Source organism: Ursus americanus, chromosome 2, assembly GCF_024610735.1.
Source record: "Ursus americanus isolate L20-20 chromosome 2, mUrsAme1.1.p, whole genome shotgun sequence".
Lineage (NCBI taxonomy): Eukaryota > Metazoa > Chordata > Mammalia > Carnivora > Ursidae > Ursus > Ursus americanus.
In genome coordinates, this window is record NC_142128.1 from 80,538,930 (window position 1) to 80,558,870 (window position 19,941).

The 19,941-nt window shown below is 35.7% G+C and overlaps 1 protein-coding gene across 4 annotated transcripts in view; it reads left to right on the forward strand.

Annotated features, from left to right (window-relative positions):
* TOR1AIP1 (torsin 1A interacting protein 1) overlaps positions 1–19,941 on the forward strand; it is a 36,222-nt gene that overhangs the window by 1,841 nt on the left and 14,440 nt on the right. For 2 of the 4 annotated variants that reach the window (XM_045811487.2, XM_045811485.2), the window contains exons 2-7: positions 667–744; positions 4,351–4,410; positions 5,332–5,376; positions 16,380–16,421; positions 17,225–17,311; positions 19,806–19,862. In XM_045811487.2, the coding sequence (XP_045667443.2) occupies positions 667–744; positions 4,351–4,410; positions 5,332–5,376; positions 16,380–16,421; positions 17,225–17,311; positions 19,806–19,862 (369 nt within the window). The remainder of the gene's footprint in view (positions 1–666; positions 745–4,350; positions 4,411–5,331; positions 5,377–16,379; positions 16,422–17,224; positions 17,312–19,805; positions 19,863–19,941) is intronic. The other 2 variants (XM_045811488.2, XM_045811486.2) reach the window with 1 other exon arrangement.

Here is a 19,941-nt window from a genome sequence, read left to right on the forward strand (position 1 = left end):
CTGCTAAGAGCAGAGTCATAGGTAACGCTTGTACCTGCGGACACATGAAGTGCTGACACATTTGAAGATGCGTTGATTTTGAAAACTTTATGTTAAAGAGATCTAAGTTGCTCTGGGGTGTAGCTCCTCAAGACAGTTTAGCCCACTTGGTTTTACTTCTAAGATTAGAAACTTCCTGAAGACAAAGATCCCATCATCTTTGAATTTAGGTTAATTTTATCTCCTTCAATATCTGAAGAAGCTTTGCACGTGGTAGGCAGTAAATAGGTTACATTGTATTGACTCTGCCACGGAGCCTAATGCAGTTATATAAGCTTTTTTTTTTTTTAAATACATAAAGGATTTACTTCTATTTTAGTAAATGTATACGCATCTAAACATTTTTCACACTTCTGCTTTCTTCCACATCATTTCTGAAACTCTGGCCCATCTTTTGAATTCCTAAATTAATATACTTTTTATTGTAAAGCATCAAAGGTGAATAGTTTATTTTTGTATTGCCTTAAGAGTAGTTCTTCCCAAATTCCTAAGTTTTGGTAGACCTAATTACACATTTCTAAAGAAATGAATTACTTGCATTTCTGCTTATATATTGCTGTTAAGGTGCATAATCTGTACCCATGTCATATATACTGAATTTTGACAAATGTCATGTCTGTTCTTTAGAGGATGAACCATCTTCACGAACTATTTTAAGCCAAACCGTCCCAAAGAAAACTATCCAGAGAGCCCAAGAAACCCCAGGTAAGAAAAGTGATTTTGTTTTTTGCCTTATCTGCCAACTTTTTTTTTATGTACACATTATAGCCTGGTTCATCAAGGGTCCCAAATCATAACTTACTCAGAGGTTCAGTGAATCTGCTCTGTAGATTGTTTATTGGAGTAAGCCATACAGGCATATGTCAAGAAAAAATGGGATGGATACTTGAGTAACTACTAATTACCATCCACTTTGTATATGGTCATTCATTCGCATAACTCTGCAGAATAGATGTACCCGTTTTATAGGTGAGGAAACTGGAGCTCAGAGAAGCTAAGGCTCTTCCCTGTGATTACACGATACATGATGGAACCAAAATTCATACCCAGGTTTGTCTTCTCCATAGCCTTTTCATTTTCCCCAAGTACCTCATTGTCACTCTCCTGTGTCATAATTAGCTACTCAGTGAAGTTCGTTAAGTGTGGTGTGCATGAATATGTTACACTACTTTCCATTTAAAATGAATTAAGTGGGGGGTGCCTAGCTGGCTCAGTCAGTAAAGCATGGGACTCTTGATCTCAGGGTCGTGAGTTCAAGCCCCATGTTGGGCATGGTACCCATTTAAAAAATAAATAAACAAAATAAAATAAAATGGATTAAATAGTCTGGATAGTAAAATCATGACATGATACAGTCAATGTTTCATCAAATCTAAAATGTCCTCAGTTTTAAGATCACCGTCATTGTTGTATGTACTACCTAGAAGGAAGAAATGCTGCCAGTTAAACTGTAATATGCCATAGATGGTGTGATGCATCCCAATTTCAGAGATGTTAAAGTGTAAAAATATTTGTATCTTAGTATCAATGTAACATAGAAGTAGGCTATATTGATAGTCTACTTGAGGTTTAAAAACTGTTTAAACTATTTTGAAAAGCAGGGGAAAGGATTTAGTTCAGTTATTAATGTTTAGTATCCTTCGGTTTTTAGTTCCAGTTGTCCTGGGTTTGCTTTTTTTTGATATTAGGAAAGTCCACAACTGTAAGTAATGGTAACTATGAAATTAACTATCCCTGACTTTTTTTTTTTTTTTTAACTCTTATCCTGCCTTGTTTCCTTATCCATTGCTTCTGATAAGGTTATGCTTTGTGGTGCCCGGGTGGCTTAGTCAGTTGAGCGTCAGACTCTTGATTTCAGCTCAAATCATGATCTCAAGGTCCTGCGATTGAGCCCCACATCGGGCTCCCTGCTCAGCATGGGATCTGCTTGAGACTCCCTCCCCCTCCCTCTGCTCCTCCTGTGCATGCACGCACATGCACTTTGTCTCTCTCTCTCTCAAATAAATAAATAAATCTTAAAAGAGATTTTGCTTTATAATTTGACCTGTTCTCAATTTAGAATAAGGTTCAAGTTTAATTCCAGATAAACACACCCTTTATATTCAATGCCTATGTTACTGTATTAAGATTATAAACTCTCTTAGAAAAATCCTTTGAGGAGCTCCTGGGTGGCTCAGTCAGTTAAGCGTCCAACTCTTGGTTTCAGCTTGGGTCATGATCTCTTGGGTGGTGAGATTGAGCCCCACATAGAGCTCCTTGCTCAGCTGGTAATCTACTTAAAGATTCTGTCCCTCTGTCCCTTCCCTCACTTGCACGCATGCTCTCTTTCTCTCTCTCTCTCTAGTAAATAAGTAAATCTTAAAAAAAAATAAAGACCTAAACCAAGGGGCCACATTCTACAACAACCTAATAAAGACAACTATATCATTTGTCATTCTGTTACTTCTAAGTTATGGTAACTGTTGATTATATTAGTTTAGAACCGGGATACAGTTTGAACTCTTATTGTTTGAAGTTCCAGAATTGAATTATTTTCACATTAAAATAGCCACTGGGTTGTTCATTCAGTTCAGTCCATGTATGCTAATTTTACAATGTGAAATTATATTAGGAGAATTTCATTTATTTTTCCTATAGTTAAATAGATTATTTTGTTGTAACAGTTGTGGTTTCTAGCTAAATATTCATAGATAATTATTTTTTAATGCCTACTATTTTGTCACAAACATTTGATTCTTTGGTTGCCGAGCATTCATTCATTCTCCAGATATTTATTCAGCGCCTACTTTATGCCAGTCCCCATGCTAGATGCTGGGGGTGCAGTGGTGAGCAAAAGCAAGCAAGGGACGAAGATCGTTACAAAAGAAGGGTACTTGCTATTTCATTCTCTGATACCTCTCTTCGGTACTCTGTCTCCTTCAAGTATCTTATATAAGGCTATGTACGTTATAGAGCATACACTTAAAAGATGGAACTAAAATAGTAATGACACCTGTAGATTAAGTTGAGCTTTAGGTTTTAACAAAACCTGAAAAGGGAGGGAATGCAGAAGAGGAAAAGAGGAAAGTTGTAATGATGGGATTATGAACATGTACAAGATTTATTTTTAAAGTTATTTCTTTAAGTTCTAAATACCTGATGTATGAAGTGCTAGCAACTAAGGTAGATATTTCATAAATCTTAGAGCTGGAAGATTTAGGGGAGTCATCTTCTCAAAATTTCTATCAGTGCAGATATCCCTTTGTCAACATCCATTCATATAGTGCCTGATCATTTTCACTGACATGGAAATCATTCCCTCACTATCTGTTCTATTTTGGAGACAGCAACAATAATTTATTTGTTTAAGTAATGAACTAAAATCTGCTTTGCTGTAACTTTCTCTTATTGATCTTAGTTCTGCTTTTTTTCAGCTACATAAAATCAGTTTAATCACTTTTCTACATCTCTCTGTCTTTAAGATGCACAGAAACATGCTAAGTATTTTTTGAACAAACGGGTGACTGACCCTTCAAAGTTTCTCTTCTAGATACTTTAAAGGGGAAATTGGGTTAGGTCAGTTTTGTAAAAACAAACGTAGGCAATCAGTATAATGGAGGGGACCAGTGATAGCCAGTTCAAAATGGTTTTCACAGTTATCATACAGAGCCAAACAATGTTTTTTATAGAGGCAAATGAAACAAAGATAGTATAATCGAAATTTAGATATATATTGGACTTTAGATTACGCCGTTTGGGGCTCTTTGAGAAAACATACCTTGGTTTTTCTAGGTTAACATTTTATGTAATGGGATTGGCTTCTCCATTAACCCTATGCCATTGAACCATAGACAGTCTGAGCAAACCCTGGCTAATGTTAACATTTTATTTAAAATTAGAGTTTGCATTTCCTGAGTACACACAAGGTTAAATAATTGGAGGGACTATATTAACTCTCAGGAAGTTAACCCAAAAATTAAAATATGCTGGGAATAATCCGTAATGAGGGTAAGCCCCAAATGGAATAAATAATTGCGTGGGTGCTACAGTGCAAATTTTGGTTCTTAATTGGGAATATTAGAAGAATTTTATTTGGTATTTTATTTTGGTATTCTTTTCTTTTTATAATAAATATGGTCTGTTGAGAAAAACTGCATATTTTTCCATCATGTTCATAAATTTTTTATGGCAGGAAACTTGTCTATAGTTCACTATTATATACTCATACTTAATGAAAGGCTCAGAAAAACCCTTGTGGAATAAATAGATGATTGTATAATAAATTTAGTATGCTTGACATATTTTTTTAAATGTTTTCTCTGTCTGTATTAGTGGTGAGTGAAGATCCTATAATCAGCCTATGTAGACCCCCTCTAAGAAGTTCAAGATCTGGTAAGAGATTGTTTTGTCTGTTGGTTTAACTGTTTTATAAATAAATTTATTTTTAAATAGGTTAGTACATGTATTCATATGGTTCAAAATTTAAAAGTTATTATAAATATGCGATGAAAAGTCTCCCTACCCTCTCTGTCCTTCACCCACTCAGTCTCCTCATCAGAGACAACTAATGTTTTCAGTTTCTTAGGTATTTTTTTAGAGGTACAAGGAAATTCATGTATAAATTCATGTATAAATTATATTTTCCTCCCTTCTTAACACAAATATTAGCCCAATAAACACACTTTTCTGCACCTTCCTATTGTCTGTTTTGTTTTTTTTTTTTTACTTAACATAGTAACACATTTTTCCATTTACATCTATAAAGGGCTTCCTCATTCTTTTTAAGAGGTTGTTCTTATATGTTGCTGTAATTCTTTTTGTTAGCATGATGATTTTAAACTAGGATCAGGGACTTTTTATTCTTTCGAGCATAATGCTACTAAAAAAATCAAGACTGAGGCTTTATAGCTCAGGGCTATAAAATTTTTCTGCCTCGTTTATATTTCTTTTTGACTAAAACCTCTAAAAAGCATTGCCCTTAAGTTGATTTCATGACTATGAAAGAAAACTAGTAAAGTCATTCCAAGCAGTCTACTTCTGCTTCATTTTCAGAGTTTGTTAGCCCATAAGGGTGCTTTATCATGGGAACTAAAAAAGAACCTTATTTATCTTCACATTAGGTTTCTACTCCTCAGTCCTTTGCTTTAGGAAAGAATTAGGATTTTTTTTTCGTTTTTGATGGATGGATAACTGTTATTTTAAGTATTATAATGATAAAGATCTGTTAAGGTTTTGATGATGAACCTGTGGTAAAGAACCATATGATGCATTTCCTTTTAAGCTCTAATCGTTTTCTTGCTATCTCTCTTGCAGATTCGGCATACAAAACAAATGGAAATACTAAAATGAGTGAATTAGGTTTGTTTATCTCTAATTCTTATAGGGTTTTCTGAGGGTTTTGATTATCAGAATACAGGAATATACACATTTAGTCACAGGCTTGAGACTCTTAGTTTGCTCATTGTCTCAGCTTGCAGGACACTGTTCCTGTGGCCATGATCTTTCTTCATTGCCCTGGTTTTTATTCTATCTGAAATTATGTCTTTTGTCATATTATTTAAATTCATATATGAACATGTAGTAACAAATACATTTTAATTTTTATTAGGCGTTAAATTCACACTCCTGAGAGAAAAGGGGATATCAACGCGTTCTCATTTTTTCTTAATTAGAAAGTAAATTCGTGATGTTTTTCATAGTAAGTTCAGTGTCCTTTGCCGTGTTTGTTGAACTGGTTTAAATGCTTTCCAGTGTTTGCCTAGGTGTAGGACATGAGATACCAAGAGTGAACCTACATTGATTGTGGTTGGACTTAGTTTTAAGTTACAGTATTTTTCTAAATTTAGAGATGAGTCGAAAGGAAGGAAGCTTCCTTTTTTTTTTTTTTTTTAAATAGTTGCAACTTCTTTGAAATTCGTCTTTCACTTAAGTTAAGCTGATTTCTTAGAGACTTCAGGATTTAGTGTCTGGGTACTGAAAATGTTCCTTACAGTATGAAACTCATCATGTGTGCTCATACCCACCAGAATTTCTCAAGTGCTCTATTTAAAAACTTAAAAAAAATTTTTTTTTTAAGTTATAGTCTCTTAATTGGAAGAGAAGTTGGAGCTGAAGTGATCCAGCACTTTTACTTTCTCTTTTTTTTTTTAAATGATTTTTATTATATTATGTTAGTCACCATACAGTACATCCCTGGTTTCCGATACAGCACTTTTACTTTCTATTGTAGATTTAGAAATTATTTTTATAAGTACTTTATAATAAGAAATAACTTTTTAAGGACTGCTTTCCAGCTTAAAGAAAAATTTCTGCAGGATTAATGAATGCATCCTCTGATCCTTTTTTATAGTAATGTTAGAACCTCTTAGAGTATTAAAAGTAGCTATTCATGGAGCTTGAATATTATTGATATCCCCAAACTGTTTTTTACACTCTCCTTCCTGCTGCCCCATTCTGGCTCTTTTCTCAAAAGCGTGATTGGCATTGAATAATCTTAAAGGTACCGCTCTTAAAGCGGGGAGTCGGCCTCTGAGTAAAATCTGACCTGCAATCCTGTTTTTGTACAGCCTATGAGCTAAGAAAAGAGACCTCATGTGGTCTGGCAAAGTCTCAAATATTTACTATTTGGCCCTTTATGGAAAAAGTTTACCACTCCCTGGTTTATACCAGTGTCAGGAATAAAAACCCGCAAATTACCCAAAGTGACTTTTGTTTGTTCTAAGAGTAAATTCAGAGAGTTACATACTTGCTTGGACATAGATTCATTGTAACAGTCCATATTAGCCTGTATGGACAGCACAAGAAGACAGGAGACACAACGACTCCGGTATTCTATCTAGTCTTCTCTTTGAGAAGCACCAGAGTCTCATTTATGAAATCTTCCTGTCTTTGTCCCCAGACAAAGCACAAAATAAGCAACATTTTATTTACTTGAATATCTTTCACTTCTCACAGCAACGCATTCAATAAGTCTCTAGAAATAAAAACTCTATGATACAAATATACCTGTATTTTCCTTAAAAACTGTAGCCAAGCAAAAGAAAGTGATACAACTAGTGGTTGATTTCCACCTGAAGAGATGGTTGTAAGTGATCTATTCTTACAACAAACAAGTTCGTAGGACTGATGAAAGTACCTTTTCCTAATTGGTTGAGATTATTGGAAAAGTAGTACCTCCTTAACAGCTCCTTTAATTATTGCCGTTTGTCTACTAAGTGCCACAGCTTTTATCATTGTTTTTTTCCTCTTGGGCCCACTTTATTTGGAATCAGGGTGGGGAGGGCTCTAGGCCTGCTGGGCCCGCAGCAGTGCTCACACCTGGCCGATCTGCCAGTCAACACTGGAGCCCGCCATGCCACTCAAGGCAGCTTACTGCTCCACGCTGTGTCTGTAGTACCACAGGCAGCACATGTCGCCCAAGGACAGGGGCCTGATGGTCTGTAGCTCCTTCAGAGGTAACTGGTTGAGGGCAACCCCCTTAGTCGTGGCCATGAACACGGCTTTCTTGGAGGTCTTATGGTCGTGGTGGAATGGCATCCCTTTGTGGACCATGTAGTAGTTGAGGTCAGTGGCCAGAATGTCTGGACTAAGACCTGTGCCGTGTTCTCACAGTGCATTTGGGTGACACCAGTTGGGGGGGAATGGTGAGTCCTAGGGACTCTGGGTGGTGAAGCTGCCAGCCCCAGGCCCAAGCTCTACCCCCCCTCAGCCAAGATGTCCCCAGCTGTGGGCGGGTGTATTCTGACCCAGCCTATTCTTTTTTCTTTGCCACAGCTTTGTAATATTTTAACTTTTTTTTTTAATTAAGGGTATTACTGCTCCAAATAAGAGTTTAATTTCTCAAAGATTCTTCATGAGCATAGGGAAGAATAATACCTTTAAAAAAAAAGTGTTTTAACCTTTTACATGCAGAAGCCAAGGAGTTTAAAATAAAGGAAGATAATACAAAAGAGGGAAATGAAATTAAAACTTTCATATAGTCCTAGATGCTGCTGATTCATCATCAGATTGTATTTAAATATACATTCTTTGAAGCTTAGGTTAGAAAGTTGAAAACAGAAAACCTTGTATGAAGCCTAATTATTAAGCACTAATTTCACACTATCTCCTTGAGTTGTTAAGTAATGTTGTCATGGTGTGAGAAGTATTAACGAAGTCCTAAACTTAAAAGTTTTTATTCTGTGATATAAAAATCTGTTCATTTATTAAACAAACATTTATTTATTTATTTATTTAAAGATTTTATTTATTTATTTGACAGAGAGAGGGAATACAAGCAGGGGGAGTGGGAGAGGGAGAAGCAGGCTTCTTGCTGAGCAGGGAGCCCGATGCGGGGCTCGATCCCAGAACGCTGGGATCATGACCTGAGCCGAAGGCAGACGCTTAACAACTGAGCCACCCAGGTGCCCCAAACGTACATTTATTTTTAACAACCTTCTATGTATATATTAGTGAGTGGCCTAAATGCTAGAACCTATAAAGAGCCATGACATTTTTTTCTCTAGCTCTATAGTGCATGATCTAATGGAAAAGAAAAACAAGTTGAAAAATTATTGGAATGTTGTAAGTGTTAAAATAGTGGTATGTGTATGTGATAGCCTGGAGGAGAAGTGCCCTACTCTGCAGGAGAGGTTGGGAGGTTTCATGGAGGAAATGGCATTTGACCTGAATTTTGAAGGATGAGTAGCAAGCAGAATGGGTAAAGAGATTTGCAGGTACTTGTAAATGTCTTGTAATAGACATGACTGTTTATCTTCAGAGTCTGTGCAATATGAGAAATTAAACTCTTTTGCATTAAAGACAACAGTCTCTGATTAGCTGTGACTCCGAGATATGTTAAATAACTTTTAGGATGACATTCTAATAGTAGACTTGGAATTCTTGATCTTCATTTAGTAAAATGAAAACTGTGTTTAAAAAAATTGTAAATATAGGCAAGACAATGGGTAGACTGATACAATGATGGTTATTATCAAATCAAAGAAACCGATAGGATTTATTATTATTTAGAACATCTAATTCATAACATACTGGATTGTGCCTAAGGCACAATGATATTAGTGGTATTATCAAGACAATCTTGTTTAATAAGTTACTGTTCATGTCTTGAATACTATTGATAAATATTGCTAGAAACATAAAATTCTAAAGAAAGGGCCTTTATTTATTTTTTTTTAAAGATTTTATTTATTTATTCAACAGAGATAGAGACAGCCAGCGAGAGAGGGAACACAAGCAGGGGGAGTGGGAGAGGAAGAAGCAGGCTCATAGTGAAGGAGCCTGATGTGGGGCTTGATCCCATAACGCCGGGATCACGCCCTGAGCTGAAGGCAGACGCTTAACCGCTGTGCCACCCAGGCACCCCAAGAAAGGGCCTTTAAAGACTAGAATCAAAGTTTTAAAAGTGTTCAAAAATAGATAAAATCCAAGATATATTGAATACTTCAAATAAATGATACAAAAAATAAATGGGGAGCTCACTTATATAAGTTGGTTAAAAAAAAAAATTCTTAAATTCCCCAGGCTAATTAGACAATACATACATAAACAAAATAAAGGAAATTGAATTTTAGGCAACCTGTATATGAGGGGTTAATTAATTATTAGGTGAATTGGCTCTGAACAAATTTACCTGGAGTTTAAAAAGTACACGGAAATAAATTAGGATCAAAAAGGGAAGGATAACTGCACTATTCATTTTTTTTACTGGTAGCTCAATGAAGAAATACACAGATTCTAAAATCAATTCAGCCTTAAGTTTTACTATACCAAATAATTTTTAAATTATGTGAAACATAATGCCCTAATATAAATGGAACCAAGGCTGCTATTGTAAATGAGTTACACTTAGAGGTTGTTGGAACCTCAGAAGGGTTCGGCCCTCTGTCTTTTCTTCATCATTAATTTATTCAAAAAAATCACTGAGAGAGATTTCTGGTTTCCCTTCCATTCCACATGTAAGAAGCTTGGAAGTCACCACACCATCCTAACAACAAGTAAACACAACTGAAAAATCAAAAGCTCTTTTTGGATCTGTGAGAAAGAAGAAAACACAGGGCAAACCCCTGCCTCCCAGAGTGGAGAGACAAATACAGGATATCATGGCTTCCGGAACAAGAGCAAAGACTCAAAAGTGGAGACCTCTGCAGGAACCAGTTCTGAGCTGTTACTGATGAATTGAAGGAGGCTCCATGTGGAGAAGTCTGAGAGTGAAAAATGCCAAGGGGACCTAGTCATTGCAGAGCCCCCACTGTACCGTGAGATGTACTTCCAGGAGCTCAACCAAATCCCCATAGTAAGTAACAGAGAAGAATCCCCCCATCTTTGGCATTTAGAGGGGGAAAGGAATCATTTTGCAATATGTCAGAGCACTCTGTTCTTAACATGGCTGCCTTCAGGGCAATCTAGTTAACCGGAGCCTGACCTACTAGAGTATCATCAGAGCCCAGCTGATCTAGGGGAAGGAAAATACCCTACTCCAGGCCACTCTGGACAACCTGGATGAAAGAAAAACATTGAGAACCACTTGTGAAGTTCACAGTTCAGAGGCATAAACTCACTGAAAGACTAAGACATACAGGACTATGGAGCCCTTTCCCTCCCCACAGACCTCATCACCACATTACTAAAGGCCTGTGTACTAAAGGCCTGTGTTCCTTTTACCCAGTTCCTTTTACCCAGTACCTCATGTTCAGCCATCAGGACAAAATCTTGAGATTAAGATTTGGTATCTAGACATACCTAAAGGTGGGGTGCCTGATTTCGGCTCAGGTCATCATCTCAGGGTCGTGAGATAGAGCCCTGTGTCAGGCTCCGCACTGGGCATGAAGCCTGCTTAAGATTCTCTCCCTCTTCATCTTCCCCTCACACGTGTGTGTGCATGCATTTGTTCTCTCTCTCAAAAAGGAAAAAGACATACCAAAAGGCAGAAAACAATTTGAAGAGACAGCCAACATCAGAACCAGATATGGCAAGAATGTTGGAGTTACAAGACCAGAAATTTAAAACAACTATGGTTAATATGCCAGAGAGTCTAATGGGAAAAGTAGACAGCAAGTACACACAGATGGACAATGTAAACAGAAATAGAAATCCTAAGAATCAGAAGGAAATGCTAGAGATGCAAAAAAACAAAACACTAATGGAAATGAAGAATGCCTTTGATGGGCATACTAGATTGGTTATGGCTGAGGAAAACAATTTCTGTGCTAGAGAGCATATTGATAGAATACTCAAATAAATGATAACGTGGTGTGGCAGAGGTGTTAACTAATGCTGCAGTAGTGCTAATGCAGTATATAAATGTATCAAGTCAACATGTTGTACAAACTGACACAATGTTATGTGTCACTTATATCTTAATTTTAAAAACTAGAATTCTCAACCAAAAGCCAAAGTAACAAGGACTGAAAAAACAACACCCAAGGACTGTACAGCTATAAAATGTGTAACACACATAATGGGAGTGCCAAAAGAAGAAAAAAGGAACAGAAGAAATACTTGAAGCAATAATGATTAAGAATTTTCCCCAAGTTAATGTCAGACACCAAATCACAGATTCAGGAAGCTCAGAGAACACCAAGCAGAATAAATGCAAAAAAAAAAAAAAAAAAAAAAAAAAAAACACCTGCGTGTTCATCATTTTCAAACTACAGAAAATCAAAGATAAAACCTGCAAGAAGCTAGAGGAACAAAACACCTGACCTGTAAAGGAGCAAAGATAAGAGCTACATCCAACTTTTTTTCAGAAACCATACAAGCAAGAAGAGAGTGAAATGAATGATTTTAAGTGTTGAGAGAAAAAAATGACCAAACTAGAATTCTGTACCTTGCAAAATTATTTTTAAAAGGCAAAGCCTTTTTAAAAGGTTAGCCAGGCTAACCAAGGAAAAAAGAAAGAAGGAAAGAGATAAACTAAGAAAAAATGACACAAATTACTATAGATAGAAGCAGAGGAAATACTTCCCAACTCATTCTGTGAGGCCAGCATTCCCCTAATTCCAAAACCAGACAAACAACAAGAAAACAACTACAGATCAATATCTCATGAACACAGATGCAACAGTCTTCCACAAAATATTAGCAAGATGACTCCAAACTACAAAAGGAATTAGGGACACCTGGCTGGCTCAGTCGGTAGAGCATGCAATTCTTGATCTGGGGGTTGTGAATTCGAGCTTCACATTGGGTGTAGAGATTACTTAAAAATTTTGTTTAAGTCTTAAAAAAAAAAAAAAAAGACAACTAAGTAGGATTTGTCCCAGGTATGCAAGGCTGGTTCACATTTGAAAATCTATCACATCAACAAACTAAAAAAGAAAAATTACATGATCATATTGATAAGATGCAGAAAAAGTATATGACAGAATCCAACACTGATTCATGATAAAAACTCTCAGTAAACTAGTAATAGAGGGGATCTTTCTCAACTTTATAGCACTACAAAAAGTCTTACAGCTAACATCATAATGGTGAGAAACTGGAAGCTTTTGTATTAGTGTCAGTGCTAAAAAGAAATAAGCTATCAAGCCATGAAAAGACATGAAGGAACCTAAATGCATATTTAGGTTGGCCCAGCTCACCATTCCTTGTCAACATTGTGCTGGAAATTCTAGCTAATGCAGTAAGACAAAAGGAGATGAAAGGTATACGGGTTGGGAAGAAGGAAAGAAAACTGTCTTTGTTAACTGGTAGCATCATCAATGTAGAAAATCTAAAAGAATGTACAAAAAAATAGGAACTAATAAGAATTACAGCAATGTTACAGGATGCAAGTTTAATATACCAAAGCTAATCACTCTTCTACATACCAGCAATGAACAAGAGAAATTTGAAATTAAAAACAGTACAATTTACAATAGCATCCCCTCCCGAAATGAAATACTTAGGTATAAATCTAAGAAGTTATGTGCAAGGTCTATATGAGAAAAACTACAAAACTGATTAATAAAATCAAAGAATTTACTTTTAAAAAATGGAGAGATATTCCACATTTATGGATAGGAAGACCCAGTGTTGTCAAGATGTCAGTTCTTTTCAACTTAATCTATAGATTCAGTGTATTCCCAATGAAAACCCCAACAACTTCTCTTGTAGATATTGAAAAAATAATTATATAGAGAGTCAAAAGACACAGAATAGCCAATACAGTATGGAAGAACAAAGTAGGAGGGCTCAACTTCCAGTAATTCTTGGTAAAAGAATAGACAGATCAATAGAATAGAATAGAGAACCCATAAATAGACCCATGTGTAGTCAACTGATCTTTGACAGAGGAACAAGGGCAAGACAATAGAGGCAAAGAGAGTCTTAAATGGTACTGGAACGACTGGATCTACATGTAAAAAAAAAGAATGTAGACACAGACCTTAAACCCTTTGCAAAAATTAAAATGTATCACAGACCTAAATACAAATTTTTAAACGAGAAAAGTCCTGGAAGATACCAGGAGAAAACCTAGAGGACTTTGGATGTGGTGATGCCTCTTGAGATATAAACCAAAAACACAACCCATGAAAGAATTGGTAAGCTGAACTTCCACTGAAGTTACAAACTTCTGCTCTGCAAAAGACAATGACAAGAGAATAAGACAAGCCACAGACTGAGAGCAAATACTTGCAAATGATACATCTAATAAAGGACAGTTATCCAAAATATACAAAGAACTCTTAGAACTCAACAATAAGAAAACAACCTGATTGGAAAATGAGCCAAAGCCTTAACAGACACCTCAGCAACAGATACACAGATAGCAAATATGTGAAAAGATGCTCTACATTATATGTCATCAGGGAAATGCAGTTTAAAACAAGATACCACTACATACCTATTAGAATAGCTAAAATGCAGAAAACTGGCAGCACCTAATGCTAACAAGAATGTGGAGTAAGAGGAACTCATTTATTGTTATGGGGATGTAAAGTGGTACAAACACTTTGAAGACAGTTGGCTGGTTTCTTACAAAACTAAACACATTCTTACTATGTTGATCCAGCAATTACACTCCTTGATATTTACCCAAAGGAGTTGAAAACTTAATATTTACACAAAAACCTGCACACATGTTTATAGCAGCTTTATTCATAATTGCCGAAACTTGGAAGCAACCAACACATCTTTCAGTAGGTGAATGGATAAATAAACTGGAACATCCAGAGAATGAAGAATTATTCAGTGCTAAAAAGAAATGAGCTATCAAGCCATGAAAAGACATGAAGGAACCTATATGACATTCCGGAAAAGGCAAAACTATTGAGACAATAGTGGTGGTCAAGGATTTGGTGGTGGTGGTGGTGGTGGTGGTGGTGGTAGGGGAAAGATGAAGAGGATGGAGCACAGAGGATTTTATAGGGCATGAAAATAACTGCATGATGCCATAATGATGGATACATGTCATTATACATTTGTCTAAACCCACAGAATGTGCAACACCAAGAGTGAATTGTAAGTTGGGGTCTTTGGGTGATTATAATGTGTAAATGTAGATCCATCAATGACACCACTTTTCAACAAATAGACCACTCTGGTGGGGGATGTTGATAGTGGAGGTGGTTATGTATGTGTGGGGCAGGGACCATAGAGAAAATCTATCTACCTTCCCCTCAATTTTGCTGTGAATCTTAAACTCTTTAAAAGAAAAGAATTAATTATAAAACTATCATTGCTGACTATATGCCATTATAAACGAGACTGATGCAGTGGTAGTGGGTGGTAGACTAGAAATCAGAAGAGCCTGTGTTCAAGTCCTTTTTTCATCATCTGTTCTGACACCCTTAGAAAAGTCACTTAATAGCTATGAGCCTTACCTAGGAAAGTATTCCTTTATGACGTTATGGCAATCAGATTGCAGACATGAAGGTTTTTTGAAAACTAGCAGCATGCAAATATCAAGGGCTTAACTATTATTAACGTAACGACTTAAGACATAACCACTGATTCTTAAAACATCTTTTGTTTGCATGCTTTGGGATTAGTTATATGAATAAAGAAAGTAAACTGCTGTACAAAAGATGAGTACAATAATAGTTACATGCTTAGAAAACTCCAAAAAGGGAATGATAACTTTTTTGTATGAAGAAAATATTCATGAAAAAATTTTAAGAGAATAGCACTAAGGCAAGTTTGACTTTCCATTTTTCTGCTTGAAAAAGAAAATTGAGAAGACAGCCTCCTTAAAGATCCTAGATTAAAAGGAATATAGGGGCACCTGGGTGCCTCAGCCGTTAAGCATCTGCCTTCAGCTCAGGTCATGATCCCAGGGTCCTGGGATTGAGCCCCGCATTGGGCTCCCAGCTCGGCGGGAGGCCTGCTTCTCCCTCTCATACTCCCCTTGCTTGTGTTCCCTCTCTTGCTCTCTCTGTGTCAAATAAATAAATAAAATCTTCAAAAAAAAGGGGGGGGGATATAATATACCAGATTCTAGTTTTTTAAGAGTAACATAGTATTATGTGTAGTTAGATTTAGTTTTTTCTTATACCAAAAATATTGGCAAATATATTTCACATATTGATTTACAGTTGCCACTATTGTGGTAGAAGTAGTTTGACCAGTGTTACGTTAATATAATTAAACTGATCTGAAGAAAAGATTCCCAGATTCACCATATAATGTGTTGGCACTTGCCTTCCACAGTAGTTTGCCCTTTTGAAAAGCAAATAGGGGTTAAAAACGTTAGAAGGAAAAGCTGAAAAGAAACAGATTTCAGCTTTGTGAGCAGTCTGATTCATGCTACTTCTCAAATGATCACTCAATATTTTAGCCCAGGTATGCAATGCCACATTTGGGTTTATCTCCCTTTAATAAATATCTTTCAGAATAGCCCATGTACAAATACTACATTTAAAATTTGTTTGATATATTTTGCTCATTTATCTTTGCCCAGATTCTCTGGCTCTGAGGAATAGTGGTGTTCATGAACTTGCTGGAGCTGGAGTTTCTTTCCCTCTTTCTTCCTTTTTGGATATATCAGTGCGATAAAGAACTGGTTCGTCAGTTATACCAAGATGGCGGGTTTCTTGAGAGTGTAGGGAATCTGGCAGAAGGAGAATGAGAATACAGTTCATCTATATAGGGACTGGAATGTTTGCCATTGGAAAATTTAATGTTTTCCGCAAACAGGTTACGTTTTAGAGTACAAATGGACCTGTGGCTGAAGGAAAAATAAATTCTTCCTGATTCTAGTTTGTATCAGACTTATTTCTGAAATAACCTAGAGGGAAATAATATATATATTTTTAAGATTTAATAGAAAAAAAGCTTAGTTGGTCTGTCTTTATATTCACTTTCCTAAATTATGTGCTCTTGTTTATTCCTGAGCTTTAGCTTTTGACGTTGTATATGACATGTCTGCTTTTCTTTTCTAGAAGCCACCGGTGTCCAACAGAAGGTCAATTTTTCTGAAGGAGGTATTCTCTTTTAAAATATTCTAAATCTTTTTTTCGCCATTTACATGAGGTGTAATTTTGACAGGTACTTAAGAGAGAGCAGAAAATAGTGTATTTTTCTTCAGAAAAAAAAAAATCCATGCTTACCTGAACTCATAATTAGGCAGGTAAAATAGGATAGAGTGAGCGATTCTATATGCATTTTAAGCATCTTTTGTTTGAGTTAATAATTTTAAGCAAAGTTACTAAAAGAAGATTCTGGCATATGCTCGGCTTTGACTATGGTATTAAAATAATCATTTTTCCAAATTCTCATAATCAGTCTGTAAATAGTATAGTAAAATTTAGTCCGTTTTAGAACCCACCATAATCTAAGATTACCTGCATACTGAAATGTTTGCATATGGGTGTATGTGTACATCCCCCTTGCAGAAACACAGATGGACATTTATAAATGTGTGCATATTCTAATCTTGTCTGAATTTACACACAGACCAAATGTAGTTCCCCCATAAGGTAGAATTTTTCCACTATTTTGCTCATTTGTTTTCTGTTTGACTACAGTAAAGCCTCAGAATATAATCTTGTAGATATTACTCTGAATATTTGTTTGAGATACAATTATGTGCCTCAGAGAACATTAATGAGCTCAATTTTAGCTTACATGAAAATTTGTGATCCAGAATAATAAGCGTAATAAATAGCAATTCTATATCTGATAATTAGAGAGGCTTCATTTTAGTGTTGAATTACTTGTTTTTTAATCTAGATCTTTAGAGCCTTAGAATAAAGACTATACTAGTGTATTATTTACTTCTTTTTAGGAGAAACTGAACAGGATGATCAAGATAGCTCTGACAGTGATATTACTACTGCTAAGGTCAGATCCGGGGATTCTCTTGATTTTGGAGGTAACATTGCTTTATATACATATGATTTTATCCTAGGAGCTGTCTTTTTAGTTTAAATATAAAGGTATTTGTGAATTTGCTTTTTAAAAAAATACTTCAAAGTATTTTATAAAAACGACTTTTTAAAAGGTTGTGTTCCATTTAATATTTATTAAAATTACTGATTTCATGTGTACATCTAATTAGTAATGTAATGCCATGTAATATCTAAATAAGTCACTTTTTAGCTTACTTTGATATTTATGGAATATAAGATATTTTTTGTGCTCAAAAGAAGAGTTATTTGTAGTTTTTTTTTGTTTTTTTTTTTTTTTTTTAATGGTATAGGGAGGGATGCCTGGGTGACTCAGTAGGTTAAGCATCTGACTTGAGCTCCGATTATGATCCCAGCATCCTGGAATTAAGCCCCATGTCGGGTTCCTTTCTTAGCGGGGAGTCTGCTTGTCCCTCTCCCTCTGCCCCTCACTCCCCTTGTGTACTCGTGTGTGTGTGTGTATCTATGTGTATGCACACACTCGCTCTCTTTCCTTCTCTCTCAAATAAATAAATAAAATATTTTTAAAAATGTTTTAAATGTTATAGAGAAACTAATTTCATTGGCATTGGTACTCATTACACTATCAGGAATGTTAGTTAGCTTTTAGGAAGTTTTAATATACCTGGGTAATTGCTTTTATCTCTGGATTGTTCAAATTCACACCAGCTCAGTAATAACAGTTTATGATTGTTCATGTGAATTTGTGTTTTATTAAAGGAAAGAATTGACTGAAGAGAAAAAAAAATACCAATTGAGGCTTAAGAGTGTGCCAAACCAATTTGTAAACTCTGTAAAGAGTGAATAATTTTATATTTTAGTCCTATGAAAGAGTTAATTCTCCACTTCCCCTCACCGCTTTTTGAGAATTTCCATAGTTCCTGTTTTACTTCATCATTCCGTTTTAAAAATAAGCTCATAAGCCGGTTTATGGGCATTTGGTATTCCCTGTATTTCCCACCCTTCCTCATTTCCCCCCGTTCTTTCTTGATGCAGAAATCCCAAAGGAGATATGCACCATTCTAGCATAGTGGTTAAGAACATGGGCTCTGAAGCCAGAATCCCTGGGTTTCACTCCTCCACTACTGGGTCGGTGCCCTCAAGCCATTGTTTAACTTCTGTGTTCCTCAGTTTCCTCACCTGGGTTGTTAAGAGGTTAAATTAATTCATATGTGCAAGCACCTAGAAAGTACCTGTCATGTAGTAAACCCTTAAATTAAGTGTTCTTATTAGTTTTGGTATATGTACACACAAAGCTCTAAAAATTAGAGACTGATTAAGCCATTCATATAGCCAATAATTTGATGGCATTGCTACCAGCATATAGCTCTTCAAAACTACATAAACCGCAGGCTCTGTGATCCCTTTAGAATTCTAATAAATTCTTAATGAAGCACATACCCATATGCAGAAGAAAACTCTAGCTAAAGAACAAAAAGGGGAGCACATTAAAAAGAATACAGATCTTCCTGGATTATTTTCTGGGCTCATTATCACCGAAGAGGTACAAGAAGAAACAAATGAGCAAAGGGGACAAAAAGAGAGAGAGAGGCGCAAACCGAGAAACAGACTCTTAACTATAGAGAACAGTCTGACCAGAGGGGAGGTGGGTTGGGGGATGGGTGAAACAGGTGATGTAGATTAAGGAGTGCACTTGCTGTGATGAACACAGGGGATTGTATGAAAGTGTTAAATAACTTCATTGTACATCTGAAACTAATACTATACCGTATGTTAACTAACTGGAATTTAAATAAAAACAAAAAAGTTCCATTGGAGTGCAGGAAGAAAATATTAGAATTTCATATATATTTATATTTTATTTCATCCATTTAAAATGTCTGTTTTTATTTTATAATAAATGCAACACATTAGTTTATATATTATTTCAGTAATACATGTATATGTTTTTGAGATTGATGCTCAAATTTTTTTAGTAATAGGAATACGGTAACAAAAATATTTAGCTACCACCCTGAATATGTCAAATGCTCCTGCTTCCAAGATAACAATCTGATCACTTTTGAACAGGTTTAGTTATGATTTCCATTTTTATATGAAAACACGTTTTTTAAAGAGTAGACTAAAATATATAATGTATTGGCCACTTACAAGAAAATTTTGAGGCAAAATGAGGTATTAATGATTTCAAGAAGATCCATTATAAACTTTCAAAATGTTCCCCAGCCCAAAGCTTGTATTATCTCCCTTGCCTCATGCCATGTTCTATATCTTACATTTTTTTCTTTAGAAAGTGGTTAGGCAAAGAGATAATTAATTTTTTAGATACAACATGACTTTAATTTTAAAAATAAATTGTGCACCCATGTGTTGAATTCCTGGGGTTTTACTGACTATCTTTGCTCCTTTGATTACTCATTGTTCTCTTATAAAATGTGCATTTAAAAGTATACTGTACTTTACAAGGTACTATATTTACTTTTGTTGTTGTTTTTTTAGATCAGACCACCAGATCGTCAAGTCAATATCCAGAATCATTTTGCCAGTCATCACAAAGTAAGTAAAGCCATGTCTTAAACTCCAAAGTCTACCTGTGTGTGTGGTCAAATGCTGTTTTTATTTTTGAAGATCCTCT